General features: G+C 44.3%; 2 protein-coding genes across 2 annotated transcripts; both read left to right on the forward strand.

Moving 5' to 3' along the window:
- Positions 1-691: 691 nt before the first annotated feature.
- Positions 692-12,433, forward strand: got2b (glutamic-oxaloacetic transaminase 2b, mitochondrial). Its single transcript, XM_076291972.1, has 10 exons — positions 692-840; positions 3,308-3,464; positions 5,568-5,696; positions 6,064-6,123; positions 6,370-6,531; positions 8,550-8,654; positions 9,184-9,334; positions 10,192-10,357; positions 11,143-11,293; positions 11,438-12,433. The coding sequence occupies exons 1-10, from the start codon at positions 758-760 to the stop codon at positions 11,558-11,560; spliced, it is 1,287 nt and encodes a 428-aa protein (XP_076148087.1). The 5' UTR covers positions 692-757; the 3' UTR covers positions 11,561-12,433.
- A 1,540-nt stretch (positions 12,434-13,973) lies between these two features.
- Positions 13,974-15,414, forward strand: LOC143133130 (uncharacterized). Its single transcript, XM_076292903.1, has 3 exons — positions 13,974-14,566; positions 14,856-15,026; positions 15,225-15,414. The coding sequence occupies exons 1-3, from the start codon at positions 14,314-14,316 to the stop codon at positions 15,410-15,412; spliced, it is 612 nt and encodes a 203-aa protein (XP_076149018.1). The 5' UTR covers positions 13,974-14,313; the 3' UTR covers positions 15,413-15,414.

The following is a 15,414-nucleotide window of genomic DNA, read 5'->3' on the forward strand; positions in this document are numbered from 1 at the left end:
GGCTATTTTGATACACTTGAAATTAGGATATTTGATATTTTATTTAAAATATATTTTGATGTATTTTTGCCCATCCCTGGTTGGAACTCCTGCTGCTGCTGTCCAGTCAAACTACAGTTAGCATTTTTGAAGTGCAACTCTGCCACCTAGCTGCCATTCGTAGCACATTTGATGAGTGAATTTTGAATTGAAGCAAGTGACAGAAAGAAGATTAGCCTAGGAATCTAGACGCACCCAGCGGCAGCCAATGTAATGGCTCTAGAAGATGGATTTCTAAAGACATTAGCCTATCATGGTTATCAACACTCTTCTGTGTGTGCATCTTGATTCTTTGTTTCAGACATGATCATGCTGAGATGTAGCCTGGCTACAATAAGGAAATGACAAAAAAGACATTGCTGCTAGTTCACAGAACCAACATCCATCACATGGGCTGAAACACAGGTCTCCTGTTAGCCTACATGTAATGTTCTAATTTGTGTTGTCTTATATTTCAGACCTTGGTCTACACTAAATTAAATTACATGTATAGCCTATATAATATAAAATAAAATGATTTATTTTTGATATCATAATTTAACAGGTAGGATGACGAGGTGTACTTGGGTAGGATAGGCCTATAGCCTGTAGGTGTCTCTGTGGAGCTGCCAGTCGTATCAGACTGCTGCCAGCTTTTAATAGCGTTGCAGCACGCCCACCGCTTCTTTCCTTTCCCTCGGACGCGCCAGCAGGACCCTATCCGCAGCTGACCGTAGCCATGGCGCTGTTGAAGACCAGCAAGCTTGTCTCCGCCGTCGGAGCTTTCTCCCCGTCCCTGGGGATCTTCCCCTCTCGGGCAAGGTAACCTTAATGTTGTGTTTGCTCACTTCCTCACGCATATCGTTGCTTTCAAGAACATGGCGTGTTTCACGGTGCGTCTGAGGTCCTGTAACAGATCTCTCACGGTCGGCTTTAACGTTACCGAATGAAGGGTTGGCGGCGCCGTTGACCTTGCCGTGTAGCTCGAGGAGGCTACAGGCACGCTAATAAATGCTTCAGCTGCTCGTGACTCACTTGCTCATTGTGTTGGCATTACTGATATTTAAGTAGAACGTGACATTGTAATCTAAGGTTGCCATGTGGAAGATGCTGGAGCCCACTCTCAGTGCGCGGAAGTTATCATTGAATGATTGCGATGTGGCTGTGGTGACCGTGAGGTGTAATCGTCTTCATGATCACAAGACTTTATGATGATGTTTTTCATTATTGTGTTAGTTAAGTGAACCGTGCGCCCTTTGGCAACTTAATGTTTGTAGGCCTATCTTAAACTTGAGCTGGGAATCACTATTCGGGCCATTTTTTTGGTCTGAAATTGAGAAGGATGTGCAACTTGAGAGCTGCTCTAGACACAGGGGCCGTTTTGTAAATAGCTACAGACAATAAACAATATGCCTCTTTTGTAAAGCGCCCTTTCTTGTTCGCCAATGTAGGCCTAAATGCATTATTGGTTTAGGAATGCTGTGGTTTCGGCGTTGCGGGTCAGAACGTGTTCTACTTTTTGATCCGTAGAGGACACCGTACGTGTGCATATCTAAGATATGATTGGCTAATGTGTGTTGCCCTCTAGTCACCGATTGGTGAGATGTTTTCCGCTTCTCCCTGTAGCGTAATGACTGATGCTCGTGTCCTTTTGAGAGGATCCTAGAGGACAAACAGCCTGCGCTTATAATTCCGATCAGTGTTATTTGAACACGACTGATATTGATTACTGTGCCTCTAGTGATGTACACACTACACTGAAAGTTTTTGAAGCATCCCGTATCTCCCATCGCACGCGCAGGCAGACCTAGCGTAAAGCGAGCTTCCATTCTCTGACGCCATGAAGATGCATAGCAACCCACACGCAGGCCATTCACGAGGTGTGTTCAGTCACGTCTCTAAAACTAGGGGCCGCATGAATAAGTAAGAGTGCCGGTATGTGCGAGATTTAAGAGCTAGCAGTGGTTTGATTAGCTTAGACGACTGCTTATAGTTGCGTTTCAGCACTAATCTTATCCTATTAAGACATGACACTTGAGAGATCCGATAAAGATCCTACATACTCCACCGCCGTGACTACCGCAGATGTCCTTATCGGACTATAGTGGACTTTGCACTGATAAAGGAAAAAAAACGGCTGATCAAAGAGATACCATGATGATTTGCTTCAGTTGGACTTGGGCACTGTGAACCAATATCTTGTTTACTCTCAACTAACCCAGTACTACATGGGCGAGCAGAAACAGCTGAGTGTCAACTGTGTGTAGGTAGGATACCCAGTGCATGGATTCGAGTAGTGTCCACGCACGCGCGGCTGCGGTGCTTGTAACTCAACCCCAGAAGTGACCTTTTCTTCAGCGGCTCTTCCCTGACCTCACACAGATGCACCTCGCTATACATACACACGCCTGCAGACACATCCTAAAAGTGTAGCCTACACACAAAACACACATTATTATAATTTATGCATGCTCAAATGCTTGCACATCACCAGACATTGTACATATACCGTAAAAACTCTAAATCCTTTCACCAGCCTGTTTTTGTACAGGTTTGACAAATAAAGGCAGGTCTCAATTAGAAGCCTGGTCTGTTTAAAGTTGTATAAAAACCCCTTAAAGCCCAGCAGATCACGCTTAGTTCACGCACCGAAATGTCAGAGTAGATGGCACTGCTCAAAACATGCATTTTCATCTGATGAAAGAGAGTTCATTTGCCAGAGTTCTGAAATGTTTTAACTTCTGTCAATATAGACATGTTATACAGCATTAGATTGGTTAGATTCTTCGTTCAGTTCAGTTCAGACCATGAGCACCAAATTAGGCTACGGTCAAATTCATTCAGATTTACCAGCATGGTAAAGAGAGGCAAAAGAGAGTGGAGGAGTAGTGACTCCTACCTCTGATGGCTATAAAGTGAATATGCTTTCATTCCTCGATCATTTATACCGTTATCAGTTTGATGGTATTTCCCATCTTTGCTGATCAAAAGTTTTGTGTATAGGACTGGCCCATGTAGACGCCTGTCCCAAATATAAGCAGGTTGAGTTCAGCGATTAAAGGAATTAAACGCCTTGGCTGAACAACTCGGGTTAAGTTCCTTGCTCAGTACAGTAGTGGCCGCTAGGAATTGAACCCACAACAATGGCACAGACCACCCGTAACATGTACTTGCACACTGTCTTGTTTCTGCCTGTCTGGGTTATTTTGCTTGTCTTTACCTCCTGTTAGACTTAAATGGCTCTTGCTGCTGTGTAATGTTTGTGTGTGTGTGTGTGTGTGTGCGCCAGCTCCTGGTGGACCGAGGTGCAGATGGGACCCCCAGATCCCATTCTTGGGGTGACAGAGGCGTTCAAGCGCGACACCAACCCCAAGAAGATGAACCTGGGTGTGGGGGCATACCGTGACGACAACGGAAAACCCTTCGTGCTCAGCTGTGTCCGCAAGGTACTCAGACGCATTTGGCAAAGACACACGCACGCACACACACACACACACACACGCACACACACAGTCCAGTATGCAGAGCAACAGGCACACATCACAGGGCCGCCTGTGTCTTTTGACCTCTTTGTGTTTGAGACCAAGAACTGAGAACCTAAGAGATTTTTAAAGCACATAGCCCATGCATATAGTCGTTTTACTAGTGGTAGGTAATGATCTCTTCCTGTTTCTGTAGAATGTCAGTGTTGCCTGAGATTGCTGGTACTGGCATTTGCTGGTTTTGGTGAGTGAGAGACGCATACATGGTCAAAAAGCTACAGGGCAGAAAGGTCCAAAGCCCATTGCAGAAGAGGTGTGTGTGTGTGTTTGTCCTTCTAGGATTGGCTGCATGGGACGGGAGGATCAGAGGGGTGGGTAGGAGGCGAGGCGCAAGTGTGTGTGTGTGTTTGTGCGGGGGTGGGGGTGGAAACATTGGCGATTTGGGCTGTGTTAGCATGTGTTTTTGATTCATGCTTAACTATTAACATATGTTTTTTTATTATTATTTATGGCTAAACTGCAGAGTCATGCTTAGCTTTGCAAACTCAACACACACACACACATGGCTCTGCTGCCTTATCCTGGCCAGAGCTCCTCTCTCTAACACGCTTGCTCCCTCCTTCTCTTCCTTTACTCTCGCTCGCTCTCCTCTCTGCTCTCTCTCCATCTCATGCAGTTGTTTCAGTAAATATCACACTCGCGTTGCTGTACCAGGCTGTGTTCCATGGTATGAGTGTTAGGTCTGTTTAACCCTTGTGTGTAGTGCTGGGCGGTATGACCAAAAATGTATATCACGGTATTTTTCAAAATTCTTACGGTTTCACGGTATATGACGGTATTTTTTTTCATGCATAATCAGATGTTCACAGCATTTTCTACAGGTTGAGAGAGGAATTGCTGCAGTACATTGACTAAGGATGGTCTATTTTACTGTCATGATGTAGAATAACTCCACACAAGGGGTAATGCAGTTTTGCATGGCCCCAGAAAATGATGCTGTTTACAAAGAGCCACTCATGATTCTAATGAAGAATTTAATCAGAATGCAAAGACAATTGCAGTCAAAATACAGAACTTTTACTGTGCAAATCACAAACATCTTGTATAAAACCAATACAAAAAGTAGTGCAACTTGCAATAATATACTTTTTTGAAAATTATACAATTTAAAATAAAACCTCTCTGCTAATATGCTTACTCTGTCAAATAGGACTATCAGAAACATGCCTTATTGTTATTGTGTGGTTTACATGACGTTAGTGGTAGGCTAACGTTAACTTAATGTGGATGTGGATGTCTTGTTAGCCTGACATGAGCTTCGGTTCGTTTCGCTAGGCAAAACATTAACAAAAATGTCAGGATCAGTCAGGATCATTTCTAACTAGCCAGCTAGTATTGCTCAGTTCATGTGTATAACATGCCTTACTTGCTACCTGGATAATTTCAGCGGATTCTTAAGGTGAGATGAATGATATACATTAAACTTCACTGTGTTCGGTGGGTTGCTAACTAACAACATCACCTACTAGCCAGCTAGTTACAGCTGTTGAACAATCTCAATAGAATTTTTGTGACTGTAAATCCCCTTCAATGCAGTATCCCTTAACGTTTTTCCTTAACTAAAGAAACAATTTAAGGTATTCTGTGCAACACCCTTAAATAAACCCCTTACCTAAGGAGAAATTAAGCCTTAAGGGTCATACTTCAGGGGAAAAACTTAAGGTGTTCTGTGTTTACCCTCACCATGCCTCGCAGTTGCACCATGCGTGTGTGTGAAAAAAGTCCCGTCTGAAACACTGTTGCGCGGCGCAGCGTTCCAAACGTTGTGTAATCAAATACACCGGTATGGCGGTATATTAAAAATTCATATCATAACGAAAATATACACCGGTATACGGTGTGTACCGCCCAGCACTACTTCTGTGTATAAATGTGAAGGTGGTGGAGGAGGCCTATGTGTCAAGGCAGAGCCCCTCATCACTTACAAACAGCTCGGTATGCAGAGCCCGGCACAACATAGGTTACCGATGTAAATATGACCAGAAGTGTGTGTGTGTGTGTTTGTAGGCAGAGGCTCTGATTGCCTCTAAACAGCTGGATAAGGAGTACTTGCCCATCGGTGGTTTGGGGGACTTCAGTAAGGCCTGTGCTGAACTGGCTCTGGGATCCGACAGCGAGGTGCTCAAAAGCAAACGGGTAAGTGCGTGTTTGTGTGATGTGTACTCCATCTGTGTATTTGTAAGACGTGTAATCCATCTGTGTGTTTGTATAGTGTGTGGTATCTCTGATCCATTTAGCGGTGTTTCTGTGGTATCGTGTGTACATGTGTGTGCTATGCTGTATGTGTGTCTTGAGGATGTATACACCTGTGTGTGTGTTGAATATATTGCATATGCACTAAGCAGTATTTTGTGTGTTTGTTTGTGTCACGGATGTACTGTATACACCTGTATAGTAATTGTTTACTTCAGTTGTTCAGTGTGTTTGTGTCTGTTTGTCATAAGGATGTACTGTGTGTTTTTCACCTGTGTGAAGCAGTGTTCTTTTCTTCTTTGTGTCTCAGACCATAACAGTTCAGACCATATCAGGCACTGGATCACTCCGGATCGGATCCAACTTCCTGGTATGTCACTTCCTCCTGTTGTGTCTTCCTGTATCTTTATGGTGTATGATGAGATATTATGCCACATCAGGTTCTCCAGTTGCTTCCTCCTCTGGTAATAGTATTGATTGATGTAGTATTAAATGGTCTGGTCCTCTGCACTGTAGCTTGAATGTTATTACTAATTTTTGTAAGTTGCTTTGGATAAAATGTCTCTCTCTGACTGTGCTTGTGTTTGTGTCTGTGCTTGCGTCTATGATCCCACAGTCTCGTTTCCACACGGTGGCGAAGGACGTGTATCTCCCTAAGCCGTCTTGGGGGAACCACACCCCCATCTTCCGTGACGCGGGCATGCAGCTCAAGTCCTACCGCTACTACGACCCCACAACCTGTGGCTTCGACTTCACCGGGGCCCTCGACGACATCTCGGTACGTCCATCTCCTATAGCGCAGCTCTCACTCAGGAAATGTGTCGAGTAGGGAATTGATGATTTGATTTGATCAATGTTAATGCCATTGTTGATTCTGCTTATTGGTCCGATTATTATGACCGCCGCGCAGCGAAGCGGCGGTCATATAGGTTTAGTCAGATTTCTTTTTTTTTCTTTTTCTTTTTTTCTTTTTCGCATGCCCAAATTTCCGTCAATGAGTCCCGGGACACTGAAAGACCGGGGTACACGAAACTTGGTGGGCATGTAACCCCACATGGATAGCATGGAACCATCGTTTTTCGTTTTGATCTGTAGCCCCCCCGCTGGACTGGACCCCCCGAAAGGAGGGTAGGGCAGACACAGTTTTCTGTGAATATCTCGAGAACCGTAGGGTTTAGGAGGACCATTTTTTTTTTGTATGTTGATCTCAAGGGGCCATGTCAACCCATTCCATAACCACTCATTTCATGTATAGCGCCACCTAGTTAAACACAAAAAAGTAAAAATGAGGTGTTGTAATTGAAGGTATCTGTGACCTAACATAGTCAAAACTGCACGAAATTGGAAGTGTATGATCATTATGACACCCTCTGTATGCACGCCAAATTTTGTGGAATTCCGTTCATGGGGGGCCAAACAATAAATTAATTTATGTTACTATACACCAACTGGCCTGTAGGTGGCCGGAGACGTTTTTCGTTTTGATCTGTAGCCCCCCCGCTGGACTGGACCACCGAAAGGAGGGTAGGGCAGACACAGTTCTCTGTGAATATCTTGAGAACTGTAGGGACTAGGATGACCATTTTTTTCCGTATGTTTGCCTCCAGGGGTCATGTTAACCCATTTCATGTACACACATGTGCACAAACAGATACACACACACACACATACATTCACAGTAATCATACGTATGACACATACTCACACAGTAGACATATGTACGCTTGCACAGGCACATACGCAGGCACACACACACACACACACACACACACACACACACAACATAAACATGAACATGCACACATGCACACAATTGAAGAATTTCTCAGAATTATGAACAGGCAAGATGGAGGTGGGGTTGTATAAAATGAATTTTACATGTGAAATCTATGAACGAATCATGTTTTGGTACTTGTTGTCTAGCAGATATCAGTGAGAATTGAGTACGTGTGGATAATGCAATTTAGTGAGACAGTTAGAATCATATAGGCCTTTCAGCGTGATTTATTTTTGTGTGTGTAAAAAGTGGTCCCTTTGCAGCATCTACACCAGGGGTGGGCAAACCTTTTGGCTCAAGGGCCACACTGGGTTTTGAAAATTGGCCGGCGGGCCGCACAACAAGCAGCCTGATAACCAAATGTAATGATCGGGGGGGCCGGATGAAAGTGCTTGGCGGGCCGGATCCGGCCGCAGTTTGCCCACCCCTGATCTACATGGTTGTTATCTTCCAGTCTAAATACAGAGCAGAATGTATGCCGAATTTACAACATCTTTGTTTGGGCACATACATCCTTTATTACCGCTTCAAAAAACACACTTATGATGGTGAACTCTATCCTACTTTCGTGGTCACTCTCAGAAAGAGCCATTGACCATAGTCTGAAAACCATGTCTGCATTGACGAGAAGAATCGGTTCTACTCGATTCTCGATTCCCAGCCCTAGTGTCGATAGTGAAACACTATCACACAGGCATGTGGAGGTCCTCATAGATAATCAGATCAGTGAGCTGTTCGCTGGATGCCAGTTGTTGTGTCACATGATCATTTGATTGGTTAGGTCATTGAATTAATTGATTAAAGGTGAAAAAAGGGATGGAGGGAGAGAACGAAAGTCTAGAACATGGACAGATAATGAAATTAAATTAATGAATGGATGGATGACCAGCAGAATAGTGAGTTGGAACACACATGGAAGTAATAATAAAAAATAATCGTGATAATGATTTTTGAAATAGTCGAGCAGCCCTTCATGAAAGAATGATCTCTAAATGTGGTTGTTATTGTTCTTGTTCCAGAAAATTCCAGAGCACAACGTGATCATGCTGCACGCATGCGCCCACAACCCCACGGGGGTCGACCCCCGGCCGGAGCAGTGGAAGGAGATGTCAGAAGTCATCAAGGTGTGTGTGTGCGTGCGGTCGTGAGATTATCTGTCCTATGTCCTATGATTAGTATTCATTCTTGTATCATGTATGGCTTACATGAGATTTGGAGCCAAACGTATCACAGACCTCTGTTTGGAGCATATGGAGATTCATTTGCAGCTTTGTGTATGGAGGTTTGTTGAGTTATTCAGGACAACAAATAATTTCATGTATTTCTGTAGTCATTGTGCACAACATATGCTAGTTTGAGCCATGCAAATGACTTAAATCGCCATCCAGAACATGTCCACTCATACAGTATCTCCAGATAGTTTGAGACACAAACTTTAAATTGGTTGAATTAGCATGCGTCAGGAACCCCCCACAGAGTTTGTGTGGCACCGATGGAAGAACTTTTAAGTTCTCTGCAGGTGTTCTGGTGGATTCATTAGGTGAATTAACCGCTGTTTGAGTTGTGTGTGTAAAGTTAAATTAGGACTGAAATGCTAACAAATGAAGGTGAAATTAATATATTGACTATCTATCAATACCCCCCCCCCTGCAGAAGAGGAAGCTGCTGGTGTTCTTTGATATGGCCTATCAGGGTTTCGCCAGCGGGGACATCGACCGCGACGCCTGGGCCGTGAGGTACTTCATCGAACAGGGCCACAACGTCCTCCTCTCCCAGTCCTTCGCCAAGAACATGGGCCTCTACGGTCAGTATGTCAGTGTGTCTGTGTCTCTTTGTCTGTGTGGCTGAAAGTGTTTAACCCATTTAGTCCTAAAATGCCTGCTAAAAACGCCTATAGAATCCTATGGCATTCTAGACTAAACCTTATTTCCTGAGGGTTTTCTGAAAACATACTAAAAATTGTCAACGTCTACCAAAATGTAATATCTAAGCCTCTGTAGCACCTAGAAACATGAAATAAAAAGCATGCTGCGCTACGCAGCATCCAGCGGGAGGGTCAATGTTGCGCTACGCAGCATCCAGCGGGAGGGTCAATGTTGCGCTACGCAGCATCCAGCGCGAATGGGTTAATTGCTGGAGGTGAGCACATACGCTACCTCCAGACCGCTGCGCTCCTCAGACGAACGACGTCTAGCTCTACCACCAGTACGCTCAGGCCAATCCAAACTTTTCTCATCTGTTGTTCCTCGTTGGTGGAACACACTGCCAGTTCCTACAAGGGCAGGGACATCCCTCTCCATTTTCAAAAAACTCCTGAAGACCCAGCTCTTTAGAGAACATCTCCTCTCATAGCAACACTTAGTCTTGCTGATCCTAGCACTCATCAGCCGTCTTAAACTGACACGTAACTGTTAAAAACAGCACTCACTGATGCACTTATTCTTACTGTACTCTAATGTTTTTTAAATTGTCCTAAAATTGTTGAGAATTGCTCTAAAACTTAAACTGTTTACCATGTTGTTAGTCGCTTTGGCTAAAAAAGCGTCAGCCAAATGTAATGTAGTGTAATATGTTAGAGACTCATTGTGCATGTGTGTGTTTCGTTGCTGGCAGAGTGCACATTTATTTACATGTTTGAGACTGTGTGTGTGTGTGTGTAAGGTGAGCGTGTGGGAGGGTTCACAGTGGTGTGTGCGGACGCAGAGGAGGCTAAGAGGGTGGAGTCTCAGCTGAAGATTCTGATTCGTCCCATTTACTCCAACCCGCCTATGAACGGAGCACGCATCGCCTCCACCATCCTCCACACACCTGAGCTACGCTCACTCTGGTAAACACACACACACACACACACACTCTCTCTAGTAAACACACACGCATCGCCTCCACACACCTGAGCTACGCTCACTCTGGTAAACACACACACACACACTCTCTAGTAAACACACACGCATCGCCTCCACACACCTGAGCTACGCTCACTCTGGTAAACACACACACACACACACACACTCTCTAGTAAACACACACGCATCGCCTCCACACACCTGAGCTACGTGCACTTTGGTAACCACACACACAAGCACGCATCGCCTCCACACACCTGAGACTCTGGTGCGCGCACACGCGCACGCATGCGAACATGCGCAAACACGTGCACACACACACACACACACACAAACACTCTCATCACTTCCACCATCCTCAACACATCCACACCACCTCCACCACCCTCAACACACCCGATCTAAGAGCACTTTGGTAAACACACACACACCTACACCACCATCCTCAACACACCCAATCTAAGAGCACTCTAGTAAACACACACACACACACACACACACACACACACACACACACACACACACACACACACACACACACACACACACACACACACACACACACACACACTACTTCCACCACCATCCTCAACACACCCGAGCTAAGAGCACTCTGGTAAACACACATGTGCCCAGGCAGGCAAATTGTCCTCACTTACAACTCACAAATACCATCAACCGTATATAGCTCCTCAGGCCTGTCTGGTGAATAACCTTGTGTGTGTATGTGCGTGCGTGCATGCGTGCGTGCACGGGTGTGTGTGTATAGGCTGGACGAGGTGAAGGGCATGGCTGACCGCATCATTAGGATGAGGGAGATGCTGGTGACCAACCTGAAGAAGGAGGGGTCCACACACAACTGGCAGCACGTCATTGACCAAATTGGCATGTTCTGCTTCACTGGACTTAAACCTGAACAGGTAACACACACACACACACACACGCAATCACATGCAGAGCAAACTTAAGTGTAATGAAAAGGTTGGAGTTATCTCTTGTAATGACCTAAAATGAATCTTGTGTGTGTGTGTGTGTGTGTGTGTGTGTGTGTGTGTGTGTTTCAGGTGGAGCGCCTGACCAAGGAATTCTCTGTGTACATGACCAAAGACGGACGCATCTCGGTTGCTGGCGTGACGTCTGGGAACGTGGAATACCTGGCACATGGCATCCACCAAGTCACAAAGTAGAGCAATGCATGCTGGGAGGGGAAGTCCAGTCAGAGCCACACACATCATTTCCTGTTTTCAATCCTGCATACAGCAGCCGTCTGATTGGCTGCTGGTTCCCCTTTGACCTGGAAGAGATGCTCAGCATTGTGTGACCTCATGAAATGTTCCATCATACAACCAGTTGCAATCTCTTAAGCAGAAAAATAACATCCTTTTAAACTCATCTGTTTCTGTACAGCTCTTGTTTTGAGTGTTTGTGTGTGTGATGAGATTATGTGTAATGTGTAAATTATGTGTGATTCTGTAATTTGACCCTCATGATTCTTTGAGATTTTCATACTGACAGTCATTTCCTGCTCTTACAAAGGGTCACGCTACATCCTATCTGTTTGTAGTCCAAGGAATGTACACACACACACACACACACACACACTAATGATGCTCCTCTCACACCTCTACCTGTACCACACACACACACACACACACACACACTAATGATGCTCCTGCCACACCTCTACCTGTACAACACACACACTCTCAGAGCAGAGTGTATGTGCTGAGAAGTGGTTTAAGGGTCTGCTGTTGACGGTGCCTGGTTCCCTGGGGCTGCTGTCCCGCGTTTCTCTGGTTTACTGTACCGCACTTTACCTTTGGCACTTAGATGATGTGGTTTTATCTCCTCTTTCTGTGGCTCAGCTGGCGTTACAAAGGCAGGGTACACCTCAGTCATGCTACACACACACACACGCACGTACGTGTATGATGAGGTTAACGGTTTCAAACAAAGTGCTTGTATGTTTTTGTGAACATGCGTGAAAAACACACACACACATACACACACACTCATAACTGTTTGTACTCATCAGTTGTCAATAAACTACGCTCTGGTACTGTTGTGTCTGGTAGTTTTCATCCCTTTTACATAACCAGTGGCTTGTCCTCATGCACTCTGAAACACACAGACACTCAGGAGCGTGCAAACTGCAGTCGATATTTACTAGGGAGGTATTTTAAGAGGCCAGGTAATTCTGAAGCTTTCTCTGAGTGAACTTCCAAGGGTTTGTAAACCACGTACTCAGGTGTAGAACCCCTCAGGGTTGTCTTTCAAACTGGAACACACACACATGCAGTAGAGAGCACTCAACGAATGTTTTTCGACCTACAGAGAACGCAATTCTTGAACCGAATTCTTTGATCTTTGGTGCTATCTAGTGAACCAGACCACATTTCCACCAGTTTTAAACCGAACCAAGCTAGTTGAGAAAAAAATACTTAAAACAGAGCACTGTGACATCTGTGTCTAATTTATTAAACTTTGGAACCACGACTCCATCGTTTGAGTTTTGACAGTGATTAACAGGTGATGACGGGTGGCATGTGACAGGTTGGGTCGAACCATCCTGGTATGGGGGGGACTCTGGGTTTTAAGGATAATGAAATTGAATAGCCTACTGAAATATAATTTTACTAACTTATATTTTCCTGAAATATTTATTAAATAATTGTTTTTAAAGTATATTTGCATCGATTGTACTTTTTAAATCTATGTATTTTAACCCTAAGCTGTTTTTAGGGCATTTTCACTACCTTCATTCATAAAGGATTTATTCTGGTCATTGTAAGTGCCACACACACATATTATATATTGTTTTTTTCAGCAGAGTCTAGGCTATCCAAATCTAATTTTGCATTTGTGGATCACCAGCACACACAGTTTTCGTTTTCGCATTTGTGGATCACGTAGTTTTGAGACAAATTTTGCGGCAGAGAAGCCACCCAGATCTAGCCTAGAAATCTAGATGCGCCCCTAGCGGCAGCAGGGCTAGTCTAGCAACTCTCCGTTGGCTTGTGAGCTCCAGAAATCGAAACTTAATCAGGCCATTGAAATCGTGTATAGAGTCGTTTGGTGGGCTTAACATAATGATTGATGGCAGAGTTGCAACGGTTTGGCTTGAATTCCCTGCTACTTGAAAACAAATATCCCATTGCTTGCAGAGGGAATTTGAAAGACAACTGATTATCCCGCCCCTCGGACTGAGCACTGCGAACGGTGAGTGCCCAGACCCTACATTTTAATGTGGGTCTGGCTCGCCAGGCTAAGCCAGATCCACAAGTAGCCTGCTGACACTTTCTAATCCAGTAGATGGCAGTGTTGTTCAATGGGACTCATAACCAAAGATTCTTTGCTCATAACACACAGAGCTAGCGAACCTAGTTCTTAAATCTAACAAGTTATGCCTTTTTGATGGAAAAGTGGTGTGTCCATAATCTTTGTTTAGTAAATGCATAAAACCGTCAGTTTGCAAGCGAAATCAAGAATTACGATCTTTGAGTTTGTTTATAGTTACCTAGCAACCGAGGCTTTAAGTGTTAAAACCAAAGATTCTAGAACAGAGTTATGAACATCAGACCTGGGGCCTCATTACAGAAAGAATCCTAACTGCTCATCCTAACTTAAGTTAGGAAACCAAAGATAGGACAAATCCTAACTTCCTATTACAGAAGCAGTGCCTAACATTATGTCCGTTTCTTATCTTATCTGTGGCTTCCTATCTTATCTTTATTTATGAAATCCTAAATGTTCTATCAATCTGATTTTTCGACGGCTATCAACAGTTTATGTCTTTTTCTGCACTTAAAATGTGCTCGAGACTGATAGAACGCATAACTGTACCGACAAATGAGCCTAAACGTTAACGTTAAAGCTATAACCAGAGACGGTTGATAAAGCGGTGGAAGACAGGAAAACTGTATTGTTCGGAAAATTTTCAATGACCGTAACGGCGCAGTCTAAAGACAGACACTGGAAAGAGGTGGCGGACTCTGTCTCAACGGTTTGTGGGATGCTGAGGACGGTGGAGAGTACTAAGAAAAAGTGGTCTTCTCTAGCAAGTGATGCTAAGATCAGGGGGGTCTTACAAAGGAGGGACCAAGCAAAGACGGGGGCTGGTTTGCCCGAAGTGAAGCCCCTAACCTCACTGGAGGAGAAGATCCTGGCCGTCATGGGTCAAGTTTACACCGAAGGTAAGTTGATTTCAGCACTAGCTTCCATCGCAAATTAGCCAGCTGCTAGTGCTACGATGTAACGATGATAATCTAAAATGTAGCAGCGTAGCAGCTACCTGCTAGTGCCAGCGCTATCGATAACTGGCTTGGAGGAGTGGCTACATAGTAACCCTAGAATAGGGCCACCAGAAGCTACATGTTACTTGTGTCGAACCAGACAAAATACAGTCTATGTAGGCCTATGTAGACCGCAAAAGAAAAGCCAACGCTGACAACTCCCTAACGTGAAATCATTTGTGTATCATAGGCATTGCAACCGGCACGGAGGTGGGACTGGATGAGCTGTGTGAGCAGAAAAGTGGCGAGGTGTGTCAGTCGACATCGTCTGACCCTGAGTCGAGAAGGGTCATATTAACGCTGATGGATTCAGAGTGTGACACTATGAATCTGCCACCAGCAATGGTGATCCCATCACCTGGTAAGTCGAATTCAACGTTGATGGTAATTTAAAATAAATAGGCTATGAGGTGCATTTTCACAATGATGCTGTCTCAACTGTAGGCTACTCCTTAAGAACAGTTGAGGTATATAATGTCCCGTTTAGTCTATGCGGTTCACTGAAAGGTGCCTATAGGTTCTGAATCTAAGATTCACAGTTTTTGATTCTTCTCTACAGCTAAAAAGAAGAAGCACATAGGCCTACAAGAGGAGCTTCTGGAGTTGGAGAAGGAGAAGCTGTGGGTAATGAGAGAAAAGGTCAATATTGATAAGGAGAGACTGCAATTGGAAAAAGAAAAATTCGAATTCATGAAGGAGTATGTAAAAAATCGAGGGAACAACATTGTTGATCTCTTTGAACTATAAAA

Source organism: Alosa pseudoharengus, unplaced genomic scaffold, assembly GCF_046254945.1.
Source record: "Alosa pseudoharengus isolate Yale_2024_CS ecotype anadromous, Long Island Sound unplaced genomic scaffold, YU_APseudo_1.1 YU_APseudo_1.1_scf_19, whole genome shotgun sequence".
Lineage (NCBI taxonomy): Eukaryota > Metazoa > Chordata > Actinopteri > Clupeiformes > Clupeidae > Alosa > Alosa pseudoharengus.